At 36.7% G+C, this 21,946-nt stretch overlaps 1 protein-coding gene across 1 annotated transcript in view; it reads left to right on the top strand.

Moving 5' to 3' along the window:
* The window catches only part of NPAS3 (neuronal PAS domain protein 3), a 597,494-nt gene that overhangs the window by 561,131 nt on the left and 14,417 nt on the right, over positions 1-21,946 (top strand). Inside the window, exons 9-10 of the mRNA XM_053980939.1 lie at positions 5,202-5,395; positions 10,071-10,177. Of these exons, the coding sequence (XP_053836914.1) occupies positions 5,202-5,395; positions 10,071-10,177 (301 nt within the window). The remainder of the gene's footprint in view (positions 1-5,201; positions 5,396-10,070; positions 10,178-21,946) is intronic.

Here is a 21,946-nt window from a genome sequence, read left to right as displayed (position 1 = left end):
ATAAGTTTGAGGTCTCATAAGGATACTTTTTTTTAAAACCCTTAGGATTAGCTAAATTCTGCCTGTGACTATTTAAAGCAGTAGAATAGCTTTTGAATCTTATTATTTGAGGGAGTGATAACAGAGGAAAGATGGGAAAAGCCTAAAATGTCTCCAAAAAACTAGTATTGACTTTTTAGCAATAAAATACATCCTGAGACCAAATATGCTGTTTAAATGTAAATACCATTTCCATTTTCAGACTGTCTTTTGCAGGTGTATTTGAAGGGATTTAAAATATACTTGTAGATGGGAAAGAGGCTATTGACCTTGAAACTATGTATGTGTTAGGAATAATGTTCCCCCTCCTTGAAATCCGACTCGTATTCTTTGAATGGGTGCTCAAGACCACAACTCTGAACAGTGGTTTCACATGGCATTCATTGCCTAACTCAATCAAGACCGACTGCAAAGCTGTTTCTCAGGAATCATAGACTATTGCCTTGTCTTATTTTCATCCACCATGGCTCTGAATGTAACAGTGACAGCTGCACTAAGTACTACTTTTCTTTGTTCTGGTGCAGACTTGATATAACAGGACAAGGTTGGTGTGTAGACACAATGAAGAAACCTATACTGAAGTTCAGGTTGATAGACATGGTTATATTTTTATGTCAGAAAAGGAAAAGCTTTCAGATGTCATAGTGTAAATTCCCAATGTGACACTGGGCTCTTTGGAAATTCTGCTTCCAAATATTCACTCTCACTTTAGAAATCACCTGAAACCATGTAGGAACTCATTACCTTGCAGAGTGTTAAAACATTTGGCTCACTGGTGTCACAGACAGGTTTTGAGATGCATGAATCAGTGAGTGAAGGAGCACACAACTCTTTGAAAGAAAAATGAGAGAATATGGGTATAGTTTATAAGATATTTCTTTGGCCAATTTCATCAGTTTAAATTGGCTGTGTTTAAAGATTTAGGTGTTGATTTTGGAAGTATAAAATAACATCTTTGAGAGACCAAAACAAATATATACATATATATATATATCCTTCAGAAACAGTTGTTTCTATAAAGGGGGATAAATGCATGTGTGAGTTGTTTATAAAATAGTTAAATACCTAGGGGCACACACTAAATACATTCGGATGTTTTTGTGATTGTTTTCTAAAAAAATTATCCTACACAATAATTTTAAGACTTCAAATTTAATGTCTCACTAAATAAGCTGGGGGACAACTTCTGCCAGTGCTGTGGTTTCATACACACAATAAACTGGCATAATCATTTACACAGAGAACAAAAGAAGTAGTTTACAAATTTGTTTCAAATTGAAGTTTAAGTTTTGAAGCATACAGAGACATTTGAAAGTTGAAATTCACAGATTTTTCATGCTTACAGGTTTTTATAGCCTCTGGTAATGCATGTCCTTACTCTGACATCACATGTATGTGAAAAAATGGATGTAATATTTAAAGATATCTTTTGACAAAGAAAGTATTTCCATCTTCAGAGGTGAGATTAACTTTAAAGGATGATGAGCAGGTTCCAGATGTGTTTTTCGATTGTTGGGCTTTACTTTCCTTAAGTATTGACAGAGGGAAGGTTTTATCAAGGTCTTTGTGATGTGCTTGTTTATAATGAGTAGACATTAGTAGAGCACATCTAAGTGCATATCACTAACAGATGACTAAAGAGAGCATATGGCAGGGAAAAGAAATATATATTTGTCCAACCAATGTGGCTTGTTAACACTCCCACACTCATAAACCCATGTGTTTACATGTACTTACAATATTTTGCAAATCCATTTTCTAATCAGCTAAAAATAAAAGCCAAATAATTTTTTTTTCCAATATTGGAGTGTTAGGCAAAGTTGATTTAGATTTTTTTGTTTTAAACAAAGCAATTAAGCAGTACAGAAGATTTTTGCAGTATTTGTTTTGCTTCAGCATAATGTCTTTACAGTATAAGTGTTATTTTCATTTCTCAGTGTTAAAAGTTTTGGTTTTGAAAAATGTTGGTTTTGCAAAATGTTTTTTCTTCACCCACCTGCCTATCCAAGGTTATACTACAAGCAATAATATAGATCAAAATAGCCTAAGCAAAATTCTGGTCTCGATCAGGTCACATGATTTATTTCAACCATAAGATTTCCCTGGGCTTCTATAGTGTGAATCATAGAATCACAGTTACACCTACTAATAAACAGTTTGTAAGCAAAGAAGTCTTTGGACAGTTAACCCAGTCCAGCTCCCAGCAATATAGAAAAAGAGTCTTTTCATTAATTTAATTTAGAAGGTAGATGAAGAAATGATGGGGAAATCTGTACAGCTCTTGACGTACAAAGTTTCTGATCATCCTTTGATCAGGAGTGTAGCATTCACCCACCTTTTTGTAATAGAACACAGTATCACTGTCTTCTCTTGCTGTGACATCTAAATGTGCCTGTCTATTCATACAGCATTAGTAGAAAGAAGATAAAGATTGATTAGGACTAACTTTTCAGAAGGAAGCATTTATAAAGGGAACTGTACAGAAGAGCTGAGTTTACTTTTTATTTTCAGTAAATTCCCAGCAAATTCTTGTTATATATTTACATCTGGAGCCAAGTATTGTCCTTCATAAAGCAGTTTATTGTTGCAATTTAGCTTCATTAAAGTCATAATACTGCTTTAGGATATGATAGACTAGTGCTGTGGGATTGAATTATAAAAAGATTAATTTTAGCTACGGGAGATAATTGACCCTATAATTCCTATCACCCCTAATCCCAGTTCAAATGAACCAGTGTTAAAAGTGGCAGTACTCACAATATAGACAAGGTCATGACAGTTAGAATTGTTTTTTACTACCAATTAGATTTTCCCACTTGGTGCATTTTACTAATGTTGTCATAGAAAGGGATTTCAAGCATGGAAATACAGTTTCTTTAGAAGCACACAGGCACTGGAACTGATGGGTAGTTTGCTGTACATTTCCCAGTGTACAGAATTAAAATCCTAAAATTTTACTTCACATGGGAATTCAGAACATGTTTTGATCCATGATGGAATTAGGAACACGCTAAATAATTTGAATCTGGAAGCAAATTCTCTTGAAATTCAACAATGTTAACATATGGTGGTTCTAGCAGGTTTGGAACTGTCTCTTGGGCAATACTACATCTGAAGTGTATTTCAGATGAAGAATCAGAAAAAAAAGTGAGGTACTGCCTGAATAGAGAGTTGTTCAAAAACAAATAATTTCGATATTTCGCTGCCAATGACATAAAGGTTTACAAAAATACAAAGATATATATATGATATAGCTTAAAAATTCCCTGAAGTGTTCGTGCCAACTTCAAACATACTAGCATAAGGACTCTTATGAAAAAACAACAGAAAAATGATACTTTTGCATGACACGTTCAGGATAAGATAAATTTTCACATTCTTACCAGTTATCCATCAGCATTTTTCCAAGCATTTACAGATTTGAGTTTTGCATAAGCTGAAACTGCATGATAAAAAGAGACAGATAATGATAAAAAGCAGATGTATATGCAAGCCTAGCTTGAAGGAGCAAAATATACTACTACTGCCCCTCCTGTGAAGTTAATCCTATTTCTTTTAGCTATTTCTTCATTAGTTAATGAGGTTTTAAGAAAAAGAAATAATTAAAGTGGGTTTGAAATGCTGTTTTTGCATCTTTGCCTTTAGGAACTTTTTCAAATATTCATAGAATAGCTTGCCCTTAAAAGGTGAATTAAGTGTGAGTTTAGGCAACAGTTACTTTAAACACAGGTGGTCAGAAACCTGTAACTGAAATGGCCGTACACAGCAGCTAATCACTTTCCTCATTCAGATTCACCACACTGGCTAGGCTCGAAATGTGCAATAGTTGTGAAAGGATATGTTTTAATGATTAGGTTAAAAAAAAAAAAACACATTTCAAGTCTTACATCATAGATCTATTAGCACGAATTGGATTTGAATTTGGATGTACTTTGTGATTTGCAATCTTAAAAATGACGAATTTTCTTCTTTCTCGCTTTCTATTATCAATCTCAGATCAGAAGTAAGGGGTTTGTCTTCTATCTTTGTGAGATGAGTATCAGTGCACTTTTTACCCCATTTTTGTCACCTCCTCCTGTGACCCAGGAATCGACCAACTTCTCTGTTGACCTCTGGGCAGGGAGTCTAGGATGACAGAGAAAGGGGCCCTCATCTCCTCGAAGTGTTCTCTTAATGTTGATGTTGTACCACATTGTGAGGATGAAAATCTGTGACAGCCTACAATTGGCAATTCTTGTGCCTCTCTTATCCATGAGTACAGGAACTGTAGTTTGCATTTTCAGTTCAATATGCTGTATTTATATTGTTTTACTGGAAAAAACAACCCCTTTATTTATATACAAAACTCCTGAAGGAGTGAAACTGGAAGTGGTGAATTATTCTTTTCCCAGAGTTTCAGTTTACTCTTTTTCAGGGAGCATTCTTAGAAGGGGGATACAGTTCTTTTGGATGCTATTGGATCTGAGCATCTCCTGGTATTATCTTATTGCATATGGAAGAAAACTGCCACCCCCAGAGCTTTCCATACATGCCTAGTGCACTAAGCAAAGGCCTTACATGTATACCAACTATTTAAATGTTTTACTGTGGATGCAGAAAGACCATCCTGCACCTGAGCTCACAGATCACCTGTAGGCTGTTGCTTCTCAATTTGCCAACCACAAAGAAGAAATTCAAGGCAGTGAACAGTGTTTCCATGGTGTAGGTGGCAACCAACTCAATGAAATCCATTATGTTTCAAAACTGCTGGTCTTTCTTGTGTCATATTCAATTTCCAAATATTGTCAAGTGGTTACTTTATTAATTTCCAGCTACATTATTTCAGTTTTATCCCACTCTCTTTGTTGAATTTCTACTTCATTGTTGTTGTATTCCTTCTTTATGTAACAACCACCACAGCAAAAATCAACACCACAGTAGTTCTTAGGTTTTTGATGAATGTGGAGTGTTTGCCTGTTATGTTCTTTTTGCCATGAGGACATATAGGGCATGTTGACAGCCAATATTAATAAGCTTAACAATGATACTGGCAGTTACTTAGTACAATTTTAGGCAGTGTTAATTGATCTGTAGGGAATAGTAAAGCTATCCTTAAAAAAAAAAACTGATGTCACAGTTGCATTCAGAATTCACTGGTATTTTTTATTGGTTTTGTTTTCCAGGTGATTCATATAACAGGCCGGTTACGTCTGAGAGTATCACTGTCACACGGACGGACAGTGCCCAGCCAAATCATGGGACTTGTTGTCGTTGCTCATGCTTTGCCACCTCCTACAATTAATGAAGTCAGGATTGACTGCCACATGTTTGTCACTCGTGTGAATATGGACCTCAATATCATTTACTGTGAAAATAGGTATGGCCTTTAGATCCCTTACTTCTTTGTTTTAGTTGCTTGTTTTCTTTGTTCCATGGGCTTGGCAAGAAGTTTTGAAATTTTTGACTCTTGCAATGTCATCCTGGTGTTGTAGGAGAGCATTGAATTCACTCTCATCATCACTACCTTCATTTTTATTATATCCTTAGAAGATAAAGGTAAATTTAAAACCGTAATTTGCAGGATGTCTTCTGAAACAGGGGAAGATAGACCAGGAAATACTCCTCTAAGCTTTCTCTGCTTTTTACAGTCTTTCACTGTCCCTCTCACAGGCAAGATTTGGGACTAGACAGACGTTGATCTGACCTGTATGCCTGTCCTTATGCTCCTCCATCCTCCCCTCCACAAGTTTTTCTGTATGAAGTTTTAAAGTTTTCCATTTTTGAACTAATTTGCAGATTACAGCTATCATGCTCAGTGTTTAATGGAACAGAAGCACAGATGGCCTAGATAGTAGGCTAGAGAGGTGGGATCTGTTGCAGTTAGAGGTGGGAAAACTGTAGAATAAAATTGGTTAAGGGCATACTGGGAAAGACAGCAGTGAAATGGGAACAGGTGATGAAGAGCTGGTTGGGGGGGCTGTGTTCTACATGATAGTGATGAGTGAAATGGGAAGGTGAAAGAGAGGATTTAAATTCAGCTCCTGCTCCCTGGGGGCTGGATGCCCGTGCCACCAGGGGCTCCACGTGGCGACCTGCGAGGGCAGGAGATGGCAGCCAGGGCCCTGTGTCCTGGAGGGGAGCTGGACAACTGGGGGGCACAGGGGCAGCTCCAGCCCCTGGCACGGGACATCTCCTGAGGCTGGGGTCAGGTCAGGAGGGCGATGGCCAGGCAGGGCTGTGGGGAGCTGGGCACTGGCAGGGGCTGCCATGGGGGCCTGGGCTGTGCATGGGGCAGGGGAAAGCCTGGAAATCAGAGGGGTGAGCAAGACCATTAAGACCTCAGAGTCCTGATTTTGAAAAATCAAAACATAATCCAGGGAATAGGTATTTAGAGCAGAGTAAAAATATCTGAGAAGGAAATTACATATAATAAGTTTGGGTCCATTGATGGAAGTCCGAGGTATGGGGAAAAGGTTGGAAAGGAAGAAGGAAGGTAATGCAGCCAAAAGAAATTTTGTGAAAGGGACATCATCAAAAAGTGGAAGAAACAAGGTGACTACTGCAAGTTTTTCTTATGACAGCAATGATGGCACATTATAAATTGAGTAGAAGCTCTCTGATATGAGAAATCATAATTGCTCAATTATAGTGGAATACCTGTGATCAGGATAGCACATCAATAGAAACTTTTATAAAAAAGGATAAACAACTGTTTTGTTGAATCAGGATCTTAAACAACTTAAAATAATCTTGGATTTCAGTTATGAGGTTGTCATTGCTGCCACATTGCTGCACTGCTGCAATAGTTTTTTTAATAATATTACTTGACTATTAGAACACTTCATCTACACTTCCAAAGCGTTTTCTAAAAGTGAATATATTATTCTCATTTTTAAGCTTGGAAAAACTGCTTCATGGAAAATGGCTTGCACAAGGCCACAGAAAAAGTGGACAATGGCATTAAAGCTTGGGCTTTTTGCCTGACACTCTACCCAGTGAGTGTCCAGATGCTGTATAATCTGGCAGCTGGCAAAAGAGCTCTGGGTGTTAGGAATAGGATCTAGAACAAAACTTTTCCCTAAGTCTTTGATTTCACTGTGACCTACCTAGGTAGTAATGGAAGGCTGCTACCACTGCAGAGTGTTTCAAAGGCCTCTGTGAAGTCAGTTGCTGGTATCTATCCAGTTCCTAATGAACAAATTCCCTTTTAACAAAATCACCTGCACTTACTGCTGCCTTTATTGGCAACCTTCATAAAAAAAAGCCAGGAATCAAATAGATGTGAAAAATGAACTGTTCCATCAGGTCAAGAATGATATGAACTTTTAGGCCAAATTAGGAAGATTTATGCTTTCTCTGCTGTGAGTTTGGCATTTTTATGAGCCCTAAATTGTATTTGTGGGATTTTTTTAATTAAACATTTTTCTCAAACCTTCCCTTTATATTCATGTAGCAATAAAACTTTGAAATGCCTGAGAAAGACATCACTGAAAACTGTAAAATTCATCCAGTAAGGTGCACTGATTGGTAATCACATAGGAAGGGCTGATAAGACACGGTAAACTGTGGTAAGACAGCAAGAAAATGTTGAGTTTATTAATGTTTTTCAATTTTTAAGCTGAAGGCAACATTATAAAGCAACTTTTCATTGTTATGGATTTTATCTCATGGTAATGCAGAATGCATATAGTGGTACTTGAATGTATGCTACAATAATTCCACTTTAAGCCTCTGTGTCTTTGTTAAAAATATTTTATAAAAGTAGTTTCAAATAGTAGAAATACTTCTGCCAGTTCTGGGAGGTGAATGTGATCTCACTGATGCAACAGGATTTCCACTCATGGAAAATGAAATAAAACTGAAAGAACTTGGATTTCATAGTAGCTACAGTACAGAATATGACTGTAAAAATGAAACGGAAAAAAAACAAAAAAAAAAAAAACCAGAAGATGGGAAGGAATTAACAGAACAGCTGATTGAAGCTGTCAGATTAATTATCTGGGTGTTTGCCAAGGCTGTTCTCTGAGTCAGGGACGTTGGGATCTCTCTTCTGGGATTAAAGAAAAGGAGATAAGTATCCTACCCTGAATATATGAGCTTGACTTCTGGCACTTGCGGGCAGCTACGAAATTCTTTGCGGTGCCACAGTAAAGCAAGCACAACATTGATGAAAACAGAAAAATGGATCCATGCTGGGCAAGCTGTAAGCACTATTTATGGAGCAATGGGGAGTTACTGGCAGCTGCAGGGAGTATGGAGCAGAAGCCATGCCACTTAACTGAAATGAATGCTCACAGTGGACCATTGGATCAGCAGGGGTGAGATCAATAGTACTCCTACTTTTCCAAGTGGTTGCCTGCTTGAAATAGCAGTGAGCAGGAATGACATTACTCAAATCTTTGGGTGCATCTTGTTACTTTCCTCGGAATGAAGAGATCTCCTTTGTAGTCCTGGACTCAGTGCACAGACTAGCCAGACACTAGCTTCCCTCTGAGACAAGAATTGTTAGCTAGTATACTGGCTATTTCTAAAATTTAATATTTTTCTTTGAGAATGTAAAATATAGGCGTAGAATTTTGTTGCCTAAAATGTGGTATGTTAATCTGTGTCTATTTTGCAAATGTAGGATTTGTGTCATCTAAGATTCACCATCTAAAATAATCTGGGATTTCCTTATTAGTCGGTGGAGTGAGAAAAGCACCTGCAGAGGAAAAATCATCTCAGATGGTGATAAATAACTGAAAGCTAAATGAGAGACTGCTGATAGAGTGCATGATCAGTCTGTGTGTTTTCAGAATCGACTGTTAAGGATTGAAGACCATTTGGAGAGAGATAATAGTCAGTTTAATGTGGACTGTGATGCCGCATCTGCTAATATGTGCCCAAAAAGAACTACGCACATGGCAGAGGGTTCGCTTGTTGGCCATGACAGTGGTTGTCAGTAGATCCTTCAGATATGCAGAAGCAAACCTCAAGCCTACAAATGTGTGCATAATTTCAGCAAATTCAGCAAAACACTGTACCATGTACCTACCTTTAAATTTCAGTCATGTTAACAGCCCTGTAAGTCAGTGGAACCATTGATCTGGTCAAACACAAGCCTATTCATATGTTTTACAGGACCACAGGATAGTGGCCTGCCTCGAGATTGCCCCTTTCTACTAGGCTGGCAGGGTGGGATTTCCTCTCCCTGATCTTATCATAGAATGTACCACAATCATTGAAGATTATTTCAAACCCTAAAAAAAATATTCTATCTCTAGAAAACAGGCATAGTTTCAAATGCTTACATGAGCAGGACGTTTTCCAATTTTCTTTTTAATTTCTGTACTGTGTTTAAGGACGTTGACACCTTGACTCTCCATGATACAAGTTTACACACGCACGCAGACAGAAGTGCACAGACAATGCACACAAAGGTCTGCAGAATAGATTTTAAAGTTTCTATGTGTAATAAACAACAAAGTCCCAGTTGAAAGGGCCCAGAGTGAAAGCTGAGCTCCCAAATGAATTAGACTAAAAAAGATAACACCCTGAGGCATCTGTGTGTCTCAGCATTTAAATTATATCCCTTGAAATATGAGTTTGGACTTGGTGCCAAGAAATGGTTGAAGAGCTTTTTCATGAATATACCCAATAGAAGACCAATCTGTTGAAATGAAATGTGTCTCTAATCATTTGGTATAAACATAACATGTTTCTACTTTATTATGTAACCTTGAATCATCTTAGTCTTTTAATGAGGATTTTGGGTTGTCACTAATGCTTTACAATTTCATGGAATTATATTGTCCTGGTGTTATGCTACATGAAGAATATGCACTAGAATTTAATTTTCCACTTAGTTAAATAGATAAAATAATTTCCATGTTTCTTTAATTTTTCTTTCTTTTTTTTTTCCTCTAAGGCCCTGTCTCATTTGTACAGATATTCCATTCAAATTACATAATGCTGAAAAACTTTTTAGCAGATTTAACTTTCTGAGTCATTTGACAATTCTTTTGTTCTTTTCTTTCTTGAATTATAGGCTATATGTTCTTTTTCCTTTTTAGGATTAGTGATTACATGGATCTGACCCCTGTAGATATTGTAGGAAAGAGGTGTTACCACTTCATTCATGCTGAAGATGTGGAAGGCATTAGACATAGTCACTTAGACTGTAAGTACTTCCATTTTTGTCAAAATAATCTGGTACAACAACTGATTGCTCCGAAACTATTATTTATGTTCCACAACTAGGATCTTCATCTTACACCTGCTTTTTTTTTTTTTGTCAGAGGTTTTCATAGAGGATGGATTAAATGTAATTCTTTGTGTGATTTATTTTCAAGTCTTTTTATAGACATATAAAACCATTTAAATATGTGGAAATAAACATTATATTTTTATGACTTGAATTTCCAGCAGCTGTTAATTTACATGTGCTATGCATTATTTTAATCCTTAAAGAGGTATTGCTTACATGAGAAACTCCCTCCCTGGTACAGAATAGAAACTCCTCCTCTGAGGATTTTGGGTTTTTCTGAGTCATAACATGAAGGACAAGAAACTGCAGCATAATTGGGATTTCACCAGTTTTTTTTGTACAGAACTGAGCTACAGCTCTACTAGTGCTTTAACCACCCCATGTGTTATCATCTAAATGGCCTCATCCTTATAGCATCTAAGTCCCTGTTATGTGCACACTGGTAGTATCTGATTAGGATAAGGAGTATACAGAAGTACAAAAATGTTGCAAGAGACAAACCTTACCAGAGAACATGTGCAGTGTCTGTGTATGGGGGAAGGGAGGTTCAGCATGATCCCTTGTAATTAAACTCTTTGTGTTCCTCTTACTAAAAGCCATAGGGCCTAATTCTTTTCTTGTTGAGATCTGTTGACTTCAGTGATGGGGCTCCTGATTTACCCTTGTGCGAAAAAAGACTTATGCCCATAATCTCTAATTTATCTGTGCCTGCAGTGAAGCCAGATAATTCTTTGGAAGTTTCAGTGACTGACTGAATTTATGATTGATTTTGGTGTTTTTCTTAATGCAGAAGACGAACTGCAAACTGCTTCTTAAATTCAGAGTCACAGATTTGAATAACTCTGCTCCCCCTGCATCATGTCCTGTTAACATTTCCTAATAAAAGGGCAGCAGCCCAAATGCAGCTACATTTAATTAGATTTTACAAAACCATATGACTACACTAGAAGATAGATAAAAATGTTCCATCCCAAATTACCTTAAATGATCTGCAAGGGAAGATAGGAGGATAACTCTGACTGAAAAGCAGGAGAATAGGGACAGCTTCTATAACAACATATGGCAGCCAACAGCAGTATTAGGTTGTGTAAAGATTTCAAAAGTTTCTAGATTGTAAAATGTGCTTGGCATAAAATCAAGTTAGATATATTTCTGCAGAAAAAAAAAATAAAATCAACTATCCAAAGGGATAAACAAAGTAATTTTGTGTCATTTAAATTTTAAGCATTTAATATCCAGGAGAATATGTCAGTTGCTGAGAAATGAAGGAACAAATTCAGAAACTCAAATTCTTGGTGCTCTTGAAACTGGAAGTCAAAACTGACAAGTTGCACTTTGACTGCACTATCTGGCCAAGGAAATAAAAGATATTTATGACTCAAATATACCTGGCATAGATGAACATCCCATTTGAAAAAGACCTTAATCTTCTGAATGACCACTTCTCTCTCAAATAGGATATGTATTATGAAACATTAATCTTCAGAAAAATTCAAGATCTATGCAGAGAGTGCAGTGTGGTCCAGTATATAAGCACTGGACTAGAACTCAGGAGACCCTGAAGACAAGAATAACTTCAAGAAAATCACTTCAACTTACTGTATTCCTGCTCTCACTGTATGTCCAGTTTAGCTGATAGGATTTGCAAAATTTACAAACACAGGGATTTCTCTCACTTTCAACATCCAGCATAGCAGGGCTCATAAACTTGGCTGCATGGCTATACCATAATTATTCTTGCTAGGCTAGTTGGTTTTTTTTCAATAGACAGGGCTGGTTGCATCTTTTATGCATATTTGTTTTCTTGCCTTATAGGAACAAGATGCTCATAGAATCATTTAGGTTGGAAGGAACTCTGGGATATCGTCTAGTTCCACCTAATACTCAAAACAGGATCAATACTAATTCAAAACAAATTTTTAGCACTTTGTCTAGTTGATGTTGAAAAACTTCAGATTCTCCACAATTTCTCTGAGTCACCTGTTCCAATTATCTTAATAAGTCTCAGTTATCATCACTGTGATTTGGGTGTTTTTTTTTTTTTTTTCCCTCCTACCCAGTTGGAATTTCCCTGTTTTGATGGTGCAGCTCATGGCTCCATCTTTGCAGTATCCTGCTTGCAGATATGCTGCTAGGTTCCTCTGAAGTCACTTCATCTTCAGGCTAAACCAGCCTGGTTCCAGAGCTTTTCCTCACAGAGCAAGTACACCAGCCCCTGGGTGTCTTGACAGACCTCTTCTGAGCTCACTGAAGTTTATCAATATATTTCCCATGGTAGGAGCCTAAAATTAGACTCCAGATGCAATTTAATGAGTGATGAGTGAAGGGGGGATAACAATTTTCTGTGCTCTGCTGGCTGTGCACTTTTTAGTACAGCCCTGCTGATTCATGCTCAGCATAGTGTCCAGCAGGACCCCTTTCCACAAAGCAGCAACCCAGCCAGCCAGTCCCAAGCCTGGAACATAGCAGGGGATCTGTCCATCCCAGATACACGGCTTTGCATTTGTCTTTTCTTGTTAAACTCATGCTCTTTATGAAAGATCTTCAAGTTTAAATTAGTCTTGGGAATAAGTGGGCAAGTATATTTGGCAAGTATAAGTTCTGCAGAAGGCAAAGTGGTTCAAATCTTTGCCCAGAGGGATGTTCAACTTCTAGCATTTGACAATAAAAATTGTATAGAAACCAAGAGAGAACAATTGTAGAACCCCAAAATACTTCATAGCAACTTGCCAATCCTATAAAATCAAATTCAAACCAAACCAGAAAGAGAAAATCCTTCTGGTTTAGTAAAACTAGAATTAGAGCTAAAATTCATGAACTGGCAAACACTGGCTGTGGAAGGTGGAACCCAGCAGAACTGGTTCCCCAAAACAGAGAGCACAGGATATTTGCCAGTACAACATAGGAAATAATTCTTGAGATCACAATGGAAAAAAAAAAAAAAAAAACCCAAGTAAACTAAAAAAAGCAGATTTGTGCAATATCTTGAAGAGGACCTGGAAGCTAACATAATGGATAGAAAGCACAAGGGAGAAAACAAAGCAGGACTTGAGACAGTAGAAAACTGAAAAGGTTGTGTTTGATGGAGAATGAAACCAAAAATCTTGGTTTATTTTTATGGAAGATAAAATAATTTTCAATTATTAAAACAAGAAAAAATCCAAATTGCAATTGTAGATTTCTTGTATAAAAGAAACACAAGTAAAACTGCTATTCTGCCTATTTACTGACAATACATCATAAGGAAAAAGTAAGACCGCTACATCCTGCTTTCTCATCCAAGATATTCAAAGACATCAAAGAGAAAAACAAGCAAAAAAGAAAACATTGCACAAAATCGTACAGGAAAAAAATTGAAGAGGGCTGTTGATTACTTCAGATCGTAGCAGCCCATTAGAAACGTAGAAAAGCAGGCCTTGTTAACTCTATCTAAGATAAAAGAAGACAAAAGCAGTTTCAGGAATGCAGCCATAACAAGTATAACTGTGAAGGTCTGCAAGACTATAGCAGTGACAACAGGCTTTTGTAAAGGAACTACTGCCCTAATGAAAGGTCATTTATGGTCACTGGAAAAGCTTTCATTGGCTTCAATGGACGTGGGGGTTATGCCCTAAAAGAAGCCTTTTTTTTTGGACTAAAATTCTGTGAAGTAAATAGCAAAAATTCCATTAGGTTCAAAATTTCTATTAAGAGATTTATGGTAGTTATGCCTTGAATCCCTTTTGAATTAATAAAACAACATTCATACTCTGCCTGCATTTATCGCAACACCATAATACATGGCATGATAACATAAGCTGTTGAAACATAATTTTTTTCCAAACAGAAAAAAAGCTTATGGCAATTGTTTCTCTTCTGTTTCATTCAAATTTTGAATGATCATGCTTTTTCACTAATCTCTCAGCCAATTTTTTTGTGTTATAATTCTACCTTATTAAGCTCTTTCCTGTTTTAAAATGGTTCAGGGTTTCAGGAATTTGGGAGTCTTCTTATTTGTTCATCTTCACAATGGTTGTTGAACAAATTGCTGGTAGAATCATTATATAAATCAAGTCTCCCTCACAGAGGTCATAATTAAAATGTTCTCTAGTCTAACAGCCTGTACACATCCAGTATCATGACCCAGCTGTTGGCTCAGCTAACACACAGAAACTGGCTAAGCTACAGCAACTTTTGTTTCAATCCAAACCCTCGAAAATTACAGGTCTGGCTGTACCCTGGCACAGATACAGTCTCTAATCCTAGCTCTGTAACAGAGCTCTTCATTAGGTTACATGCCATGAAAGAGTTGTAATTGAATGTTTTGTGTTTCATAGTTATGCATCTAGAACTAACAGCCTAGAAAGACCCCTCATGGGGTTCTACTTTACCACTTGTAAGAATGGGGAAGGTGATAGGATCCTCTCTATTTACTTACCACTGCATAAAAGCATTGCCAGACTGAAGTGTGTGTCAAGCATAGGGCAGTTCAAACACTTTCACCAAGCCATGAGTCCCTGCATGAGTAGAACTGCCCTTGTTCTTATGACATCAGTGACAAAAATCCCTCATCTTAAAGCTAGCAGGATACATTTGATGTCAAATCAACACCAGAAATCAAGCAGATCAATGAAATTACTGTTGTATCAGGTCTTAGCACTCTCTATAGAACACAGCAAGGGCAACTGCTGCTCTCGTGAGTATGATGCTGTGCATATGTGCTTCCCTTTTTTTGACACTGTTATCATTCAGAAGTCTGTAACAGCCCTTTTTTATAAGTTCATTTCATGCTAAGAATGAGTGGATGTCATATGCAGTAGGAGTATGCATCTTCTATTGAATTGTAAAAAATGAATGGTCTTCATTGAACATCAAGTACTCGATGTTACTGTTCAATGAAGGTCATTAAGAAAGCAGCAAGGAAGGATAAAAGTCAAGACCTCTGAAGGCAACCATGAATATACTTTTGGGCAAATATATGATAACATGCCATCATTTCAAAATTAATATATTGTTTGCAAGAACACTGTCACAAGTACATGCTAATTGGTATTGGTATATAATATGTGCTTTTTCATTTTGCAATCCTAATTGAGATCTGAATTCAGAAACCTGGCTCTGACAAGAAAGATACTGTTGTTGCCAGCTATTGCTTAGAAAATATCTTGCTCTTTCTTCAGGATTTGATTTACAGCTATAAGAAATACAATTCCTCAGGAACAGTGAGCCAGGGCAGTTCATTTCCCATAAAGCAAAGGTCTCTGATGAGTATGTTTGGTAGCACTCACTCTCATCTACTTTATCTGGTTTCCAGTGGTTAGAATAATCCAGTCTTTCTGAAAATAAACTATTCCACATTCACCTTTTTCATGGCTCCCCTATTTTTCAAGGAATATTACCCCCTCAGTCTGCTTTTAAATCAGTTATATATTCATGATTTCTTTTATGCATGTTCAGTAGAAAAAAATCTATTGCTCTACAAAATATTGCTTAGTGGTTTAGCCTACCAGCTGTAGTTGAACTAACCCTTTTAACTTATGCACATCAGCTATAATTTTTTATTCTCTTAATAACCTCAAACACATGAAAAACAAATAGAATGAGTTGATAATTTCTAACAGTAAAATACTTCACATATTTTGCTATCATGCTGTGGAATAACTCTGCAATGTCAAGTAGCTCACAATTAGTAAAACTGTAGGGGGAAAAAAAGAAGTGTTTTGATCCTGAGGAATTTTTATCCTAATCAGATCGAAATTTCAATGCTCTTGTAGTGCTTAATATCTTCAATAACCAAAAAAATCAAACTGATTCCAATGTCAGTTTTTACATTCCAGGACTTAAATAAAATGCTAAAATATACAAATGAATCTCATGTTTGTACAAGTTTATTATCATCACTGGCAAGCAAGATTGATTCTAAATTAGGCTGATAGAATGTCAGGCTTTAGCTATTTCTTAAACTAAGCCCAACTGGCACCCTTATGACAGCCTAGTGTATGTTGTTTTCAAAGTATTGCAGAAGTGCTGGTCTGACTACCTGCACAATCTTTCTCTGTGTCCATAGTGTAGGCCTGCAAAGATTTCTGTATTGGACACCGGCACCCTTTAGTCCTTTTGGCTGGAGCTGGTGGTGATACAGAAAGATGAGAGAAAAGGAGATAAGAAACTGGAAGAAATGGAAGCATGTAAAGAAAATATTTTTTATTTTCAAATGATGCAAAAAAGGATCATGGACTTTGGTTTTAGCACATGCCTAATGTTTGTTTCTTAGTACTAATGAATCTTAAGGTTACTACCCTAGAGTGTGTATTGTCATGTCTTTTAGCCCTGCTTTGAAATCCTGAAGACGTTGTGTTTGCTCCTGCAAATTCTTCTTTGGGTTACATGAGATAACCTTGTCTAGCCTTATTTCTTTGTCTGTTTTTTTGAACAAAGCCAGGTACTTTAGAAGAAGGGGAAAAACAGTCTGCAGTATGCAATTATGTTTGCCTTGTACCTATGTTTTATACACTATTAACTCATGGCTGGCTCATTTCTTGATAGGTGATACTTATATTTTTGTGTGTGGAGGACAGTTGTTACTATTGGAATATTTGGTGGTCTAATTATCCATTAACCATAAAAATACTCAGAAATCATTTTTAATCCCAAGAAATTTCCAATCTTTATAATATTTTGTGCCTCAGTTTTTCAAATGCATTTTTTTTTTCTATTGGACAAATGTTTTCTGTATGTAAAGTAGATAAGTGTTTATCAGGAAATCCAATCTTTGGGATAGTAAACAAGCCAGAAAACTCAACAAAGATTGATCTTTAGGCTATTTAAATCATTAGCTGCTAAACCTAGTTGCAGAATTTTGCCTTCTGTAGCTTAGCAATATCCAGTTATTCGGAAAGATGCCTCAGATATTATTTGCATCAATAACCCTTTTAAGTTAATTCCTGATGCTGTTTGATGCTATTTCATCTTCAAATTAAATCTAATACAATACTGATTTAGTACATTCCCATTTCAGTTTGTAGGCTTTCAATTGTATCTTCCATAGCTCATAGTTGAAATTTGCACCCAAAATCTCCTATTTTGACCTTAAAAGTGTACATAATACCAGCTGTATAAATACATGCTGCATTAAGGAGTTATAGAGTGAAGGTTGTGCTCTGACTTCTGCTAGTAATCTCTGTGTTTTCCAGATTCTCTGTTAATAATTTTCTGGGGTCTTTTTAAAGTTTTTTTTTTGTGCTCAAAATTTCCAGCCCCAAAAGGAATTTAGATTCTGACATTATTCTTGTGATAAATTGCAGAAGCATGTGTTAAATAGCAAAGCCATGGGAATAAGGGACGTTATTGTACACATCCAGCAGCTCCTCCTTCATTCTGTCCACTAAGCTATTTCTGTGCTTTTTGCTAGAGGATGTAAATGTATGCCATTTTTAAAAAGGACAGAAGTACTTCAGTCACATATCTTTCTACCTTCATCATTGAGGTTCTCTCCAAGATTACCGAGATCAGAAGTTTCCATCACCTTGTAGTCTAAATCAGAAAGTGTGTTGCCCCACTGTAAATCCAAGAATGGATTAAGGATTTTGCTTGAAGTTTCCTAGGCTGTGAAATACCCCATCCTAAAATCCTTCAGTATGATGGAATTGTTGCAGACTTCTCCAGGATTTTAGAAACCTGTTAGTGCTGTGGTCTATTTCTCTTCTTTTTTTTTTTTCAAAGGTCTGCACTGCTGACCTTGTGTGTCTAAGGGAGACGGTTTTCAAGGCTGTAAGGATAGGAAAACAGTAGCACATATCAAATATGTGGCAGTAGGTCTTATTAGCACTCATTTGAAAGAACCTGCATAAATCACCTGAGGCTTTGCCATCCATGTGTCATGTGGTGGGTCCATGTTGGTTTTGATGCCTGATAACCTAAAAAGTGTGTGGGCTGGTACAAGACTTTGCCTCAGTCCTTTGGAATGTCCTTCAAAACACCTGAACCTTTTAACTCAATGTCTATAGGTTGCTAAGTATTGCTTCTGAGGTCATAAAGTGCATAATTATTCCAAAGTTCTTCTATTTTTATTTTTATTTTACGAAGTTTTATTAGGGTGTTGTTTGTTTGGTTGGTTGGTTGGTTTGGTTGTTTGTTTTGGGGGGTGGGTTTAGTTTGTTTTTGTTTTGGTTTTGTTTTGGTTTGTTTTTTGGTGGGCTTTTTTTTTTGGGTTTTTTTTTTTTTTGTTTTTTTTTTTTGTTGGCACTAAGCTATCTTATTAAAGCCCGTGGACAAAGGTGGAAATCTTTGGGTTTTTTTTTACTTTTTACAAGCCATCTGGTATAAAGGGACAGTATGTTTCAAAAACATCTGCTGTCAGATATGAGATGGTGATGCATCTCTGTGATGGTTAGAGGGAGTTTGAACATTCAGTTGTGCCATACCACCATGACACTGATCTCTAGAGATCAGCCTGAGGAAATCACTCATTTCACTCAGCCCAAGCACACAAACAGGGACTCTATCCCAGGAATGAAAGTATGTTTAAAGGAATCCTGTCCCTTGAAACAGACCATCTTTAACCTAGGTAATTCAAAGATAAAATTAATATTGCTGCCAATCTGCTTCCATGAATCTTCAGTCTCTTTTCCTGTTTTTGGGAGATGTAGTTATGTATAGTCTGCAGATACATTTGTCATGGAAAGGGTTATATTCTAAAATCATTAATCTTACATAGGTTGTCATATGGTGGACATTAATGTTAGTGGAGAGATGGAGGACAGATTTCAGTTTCTTGAGCAAGCAAGGCCAAATTTCTCCTCTGATGTTGAGTTTTAGTAGCTAAGGGCAAAATTTGGATCTGGGATTTCATTTTCCCCTACAGTTTGAACAGAGAGTTCATTAATGATAATGGAAGTTCTGTCTGAAGTTGGTGTTCAAAGCAGGCTTGGGTTTCTAAACGACCATTTCAATATTAACAGAAGAAAATCACTTTATGACAGGATTGAAGTCATGGGGAGAGAGACAAATCATGAGGGGAAAAAAAAGTTAAGAGAGAAGAAAGCCTAGAGAATCCTAGGTAGAAAAATCTACTGTTCATTTTTCAATCCAGTATGTCATACAATAAACTTATATCATTTGCTTACATCAATTTTATCTATAGAAACCACAGAACAGTTTTCTAATATGCATGCCATAAGCTTCCATTGAATAGTGCCTCTAGCAATACATTGCATTCCATTTGATCAATACCTACATAACATTTTGAAATAAACATTTTACCTAGAATTATATAGTCTTGTTAATATTCATGGTTATGCATAATTTTAAAGTTTCCATTTCAAACATTGGGCTGTGGGAAAATTGTATGTTATAATAATCACAAAAAGAAGGGGGGAAGAAAAGTGCCTCTGTTATTCAAGTAGGAGATGATGATTTCCATAGTGCTGGGAAACACTATTTTTTGTGTCTTTGCTTGGTTTTAATAAATTTGCACTTCTACTGTGAACTGATGTAATGTAAACTGATAACATAGAATTGATTTTTAACAAAATGTCTTCCTGGTCGTAATCTGAGATAATTTTCACATGCAGCATGCAAGGCCTTCCTCACTGTATTTGGCAAGTTACAAACTTTGATCTAATATGAATTCACATTTTTTAACAGTTTGACTCAGACCGCTTTTAACATTTGCTTTTCTGCAAAGAGGCAGGAAAAGTATTGCTTAATCTTCAAGCATTCTTAAGGTTTCAAATTTTTCTAAATGCTTGATTAAGGCTCTTTATTTTTTTTTCTGCAAGGTTGTTGATACTTAATTTTACCTAATTTATCACGTATTTATGTATGTAACATCCCCACACTGGAAGATTAAACAGTATTTCAGATTGCAAAGTAAGCAATGTATCAATTGCCATACTTAGCATTTTTAGAGTGACTGTAGATGCTTAAAAGAATACCCCGGTGAATGAAGAAGTTAGGTGGGAGCTTCAATATCAGTGAGGTACAGTTTTCTTTCATGAACTTGATCTGCTACTTCCTGCTTATGGTAGGAATATATGAATTGATGTTTATAAGCCTGCAACTATTACTCTCTGATGTTCATATCAGAGTAGCAGCCAGGTCTGTCAGTGGTATTGACACGATAGATTGCTTTCTACCGTGTGCTAAAAAAGATGTTCTCTGTCCAGCACTCAGGGCTTTCTGCTGTCATATGCTGTGAATAAAATGCAGCTTTCTAAAGCCTCACCAAACCAGTGTTTTCTTAAAACAGTTCTCATCTTTGGAATTTGCTTTAGAAGAATTCTGTTGAGATACAGTAAGTCAGACAGGGCTGGTAAGGAACTGTGTGCAATGAAGAGAAGCAGAGCATTGCCCACAGGGACTCTTGTGATAGGAAGGTGGCATTCTTTACCAAGCAATCTGCTCTGAAGGCCTTGCTTTTGGCCCACTAGGTAGAGAATGCATTTGCACACTGCCCAGGCTTAAGTCCCCTCCTCCTCCTCACTCTACCCCATATAGTAGATCCAAAATGGAGCTGTTTGTGGAGAATTACGTAGCTGACATATGATTCCTCACCAAATGTCTACAAGTCTTCTATCATCTAGCTCCTAATTCTGTAGCATCATTTAACATTGCTAAATATTTTTCATTACTAAAATCCAATTTATGGATACCCACTATTTTAAACATCTAGGTCACTAATTGCAAAATCTATAGGAAAGTCCTTACAACATCAAAGATTCACTTGATCCTCAAAGCCATTATAAATGGACAACTGTCTGTGTTACAGGCAAATAAGGCACTTAATGCACTCTTTCTGACTGTGATGCTATTTTTCCTGTGGGTTTTGAAAATGACCTTCCTGTAAGCATCAAGGACCGTAACTTTTCAGATAAAGAAACTTGTTCTTGTTTTAAGTCTATGCCAGGTTCATTCCCCTATAGCCCACAGTTTTCAAAAGCAGAAGAAAAAGTAATCCAGAATTAAAAAAATAAAAACCCCTCTGTTTCCAGAACGAAGTTACCCTGTCAGCTTGCCTTGGGCCTTAGGTGGAGAAGTGGAGATTAAAGAGTCAGTATTCCTTTTCATGTTTCGTCTGCCAGTTTTGTGAATGTAGAAAGAGTACTTGTGGCTGCAGCTAAGTATCCGACTGTAGTATTAAGTACGGCAATTTCATCCTCGTGCAGTAAATTAAAAATATTCTTATAAGTTTACCATGAGAGGACTACCATCCAGTCATTGATAAAGGTATTTCAAGGAGAAGGGTGAATAGCACAGCAGATGTAACCTCAATATTTTCACCAATTATAAAGAGCCTCTTTGTGCAGCTGTGTGAATATGTAAGATGATCTCATCATTTCCTATTTACTCAATACTTACCTGAATACGCAATATAGTGTAGCTTTTAAATGCATATGCACATGAGTAAAATGTCCTTTTGTAAGAGACTTTGCTAAAAGACTGCTTTTGATACACAATTTCTTCATCTCCTCTTCAAACTGAATTAAGCTACTTCCTTCTTTTAAAACACAACTCACTATTTAGAAGCTTTGGCTTTGATTTCTCGGAACAGCCTTACAGGAAGAAACTATGTTCTTTTTCTATTTGTAACCATATTTCTGAAGACAAACTTGTACTGATTTATTTTAATTTTCTAACAGAAATAGGTTCCTGCAAAGAACACTGACTGTTTCTTCTTTTTCCCCCTCCTTCATTCCACCGCTA

The sequence above is a fragment of the Vidua macroura genome, chromosome 6 (assembly GCF_024509145.1).
Source record: "Vidua macroura isolate BioBank_ID:100142 chromosome 6, ASM2450914v1, whole genome shotgun sequence".
In the NCBI taxonomy this organism is placed as follows: domain Eukaryota; kingdom Metazoa; phylum Chordata; class Aves; order Passeriformes; family Viduidae; genus Vidua; species Vidua macroura.
The sequence above is the reverse complement of the archived record's forward strand: the minus strand, read 5'-3'. Positions and strand labels throughout refer to the sequence as shown.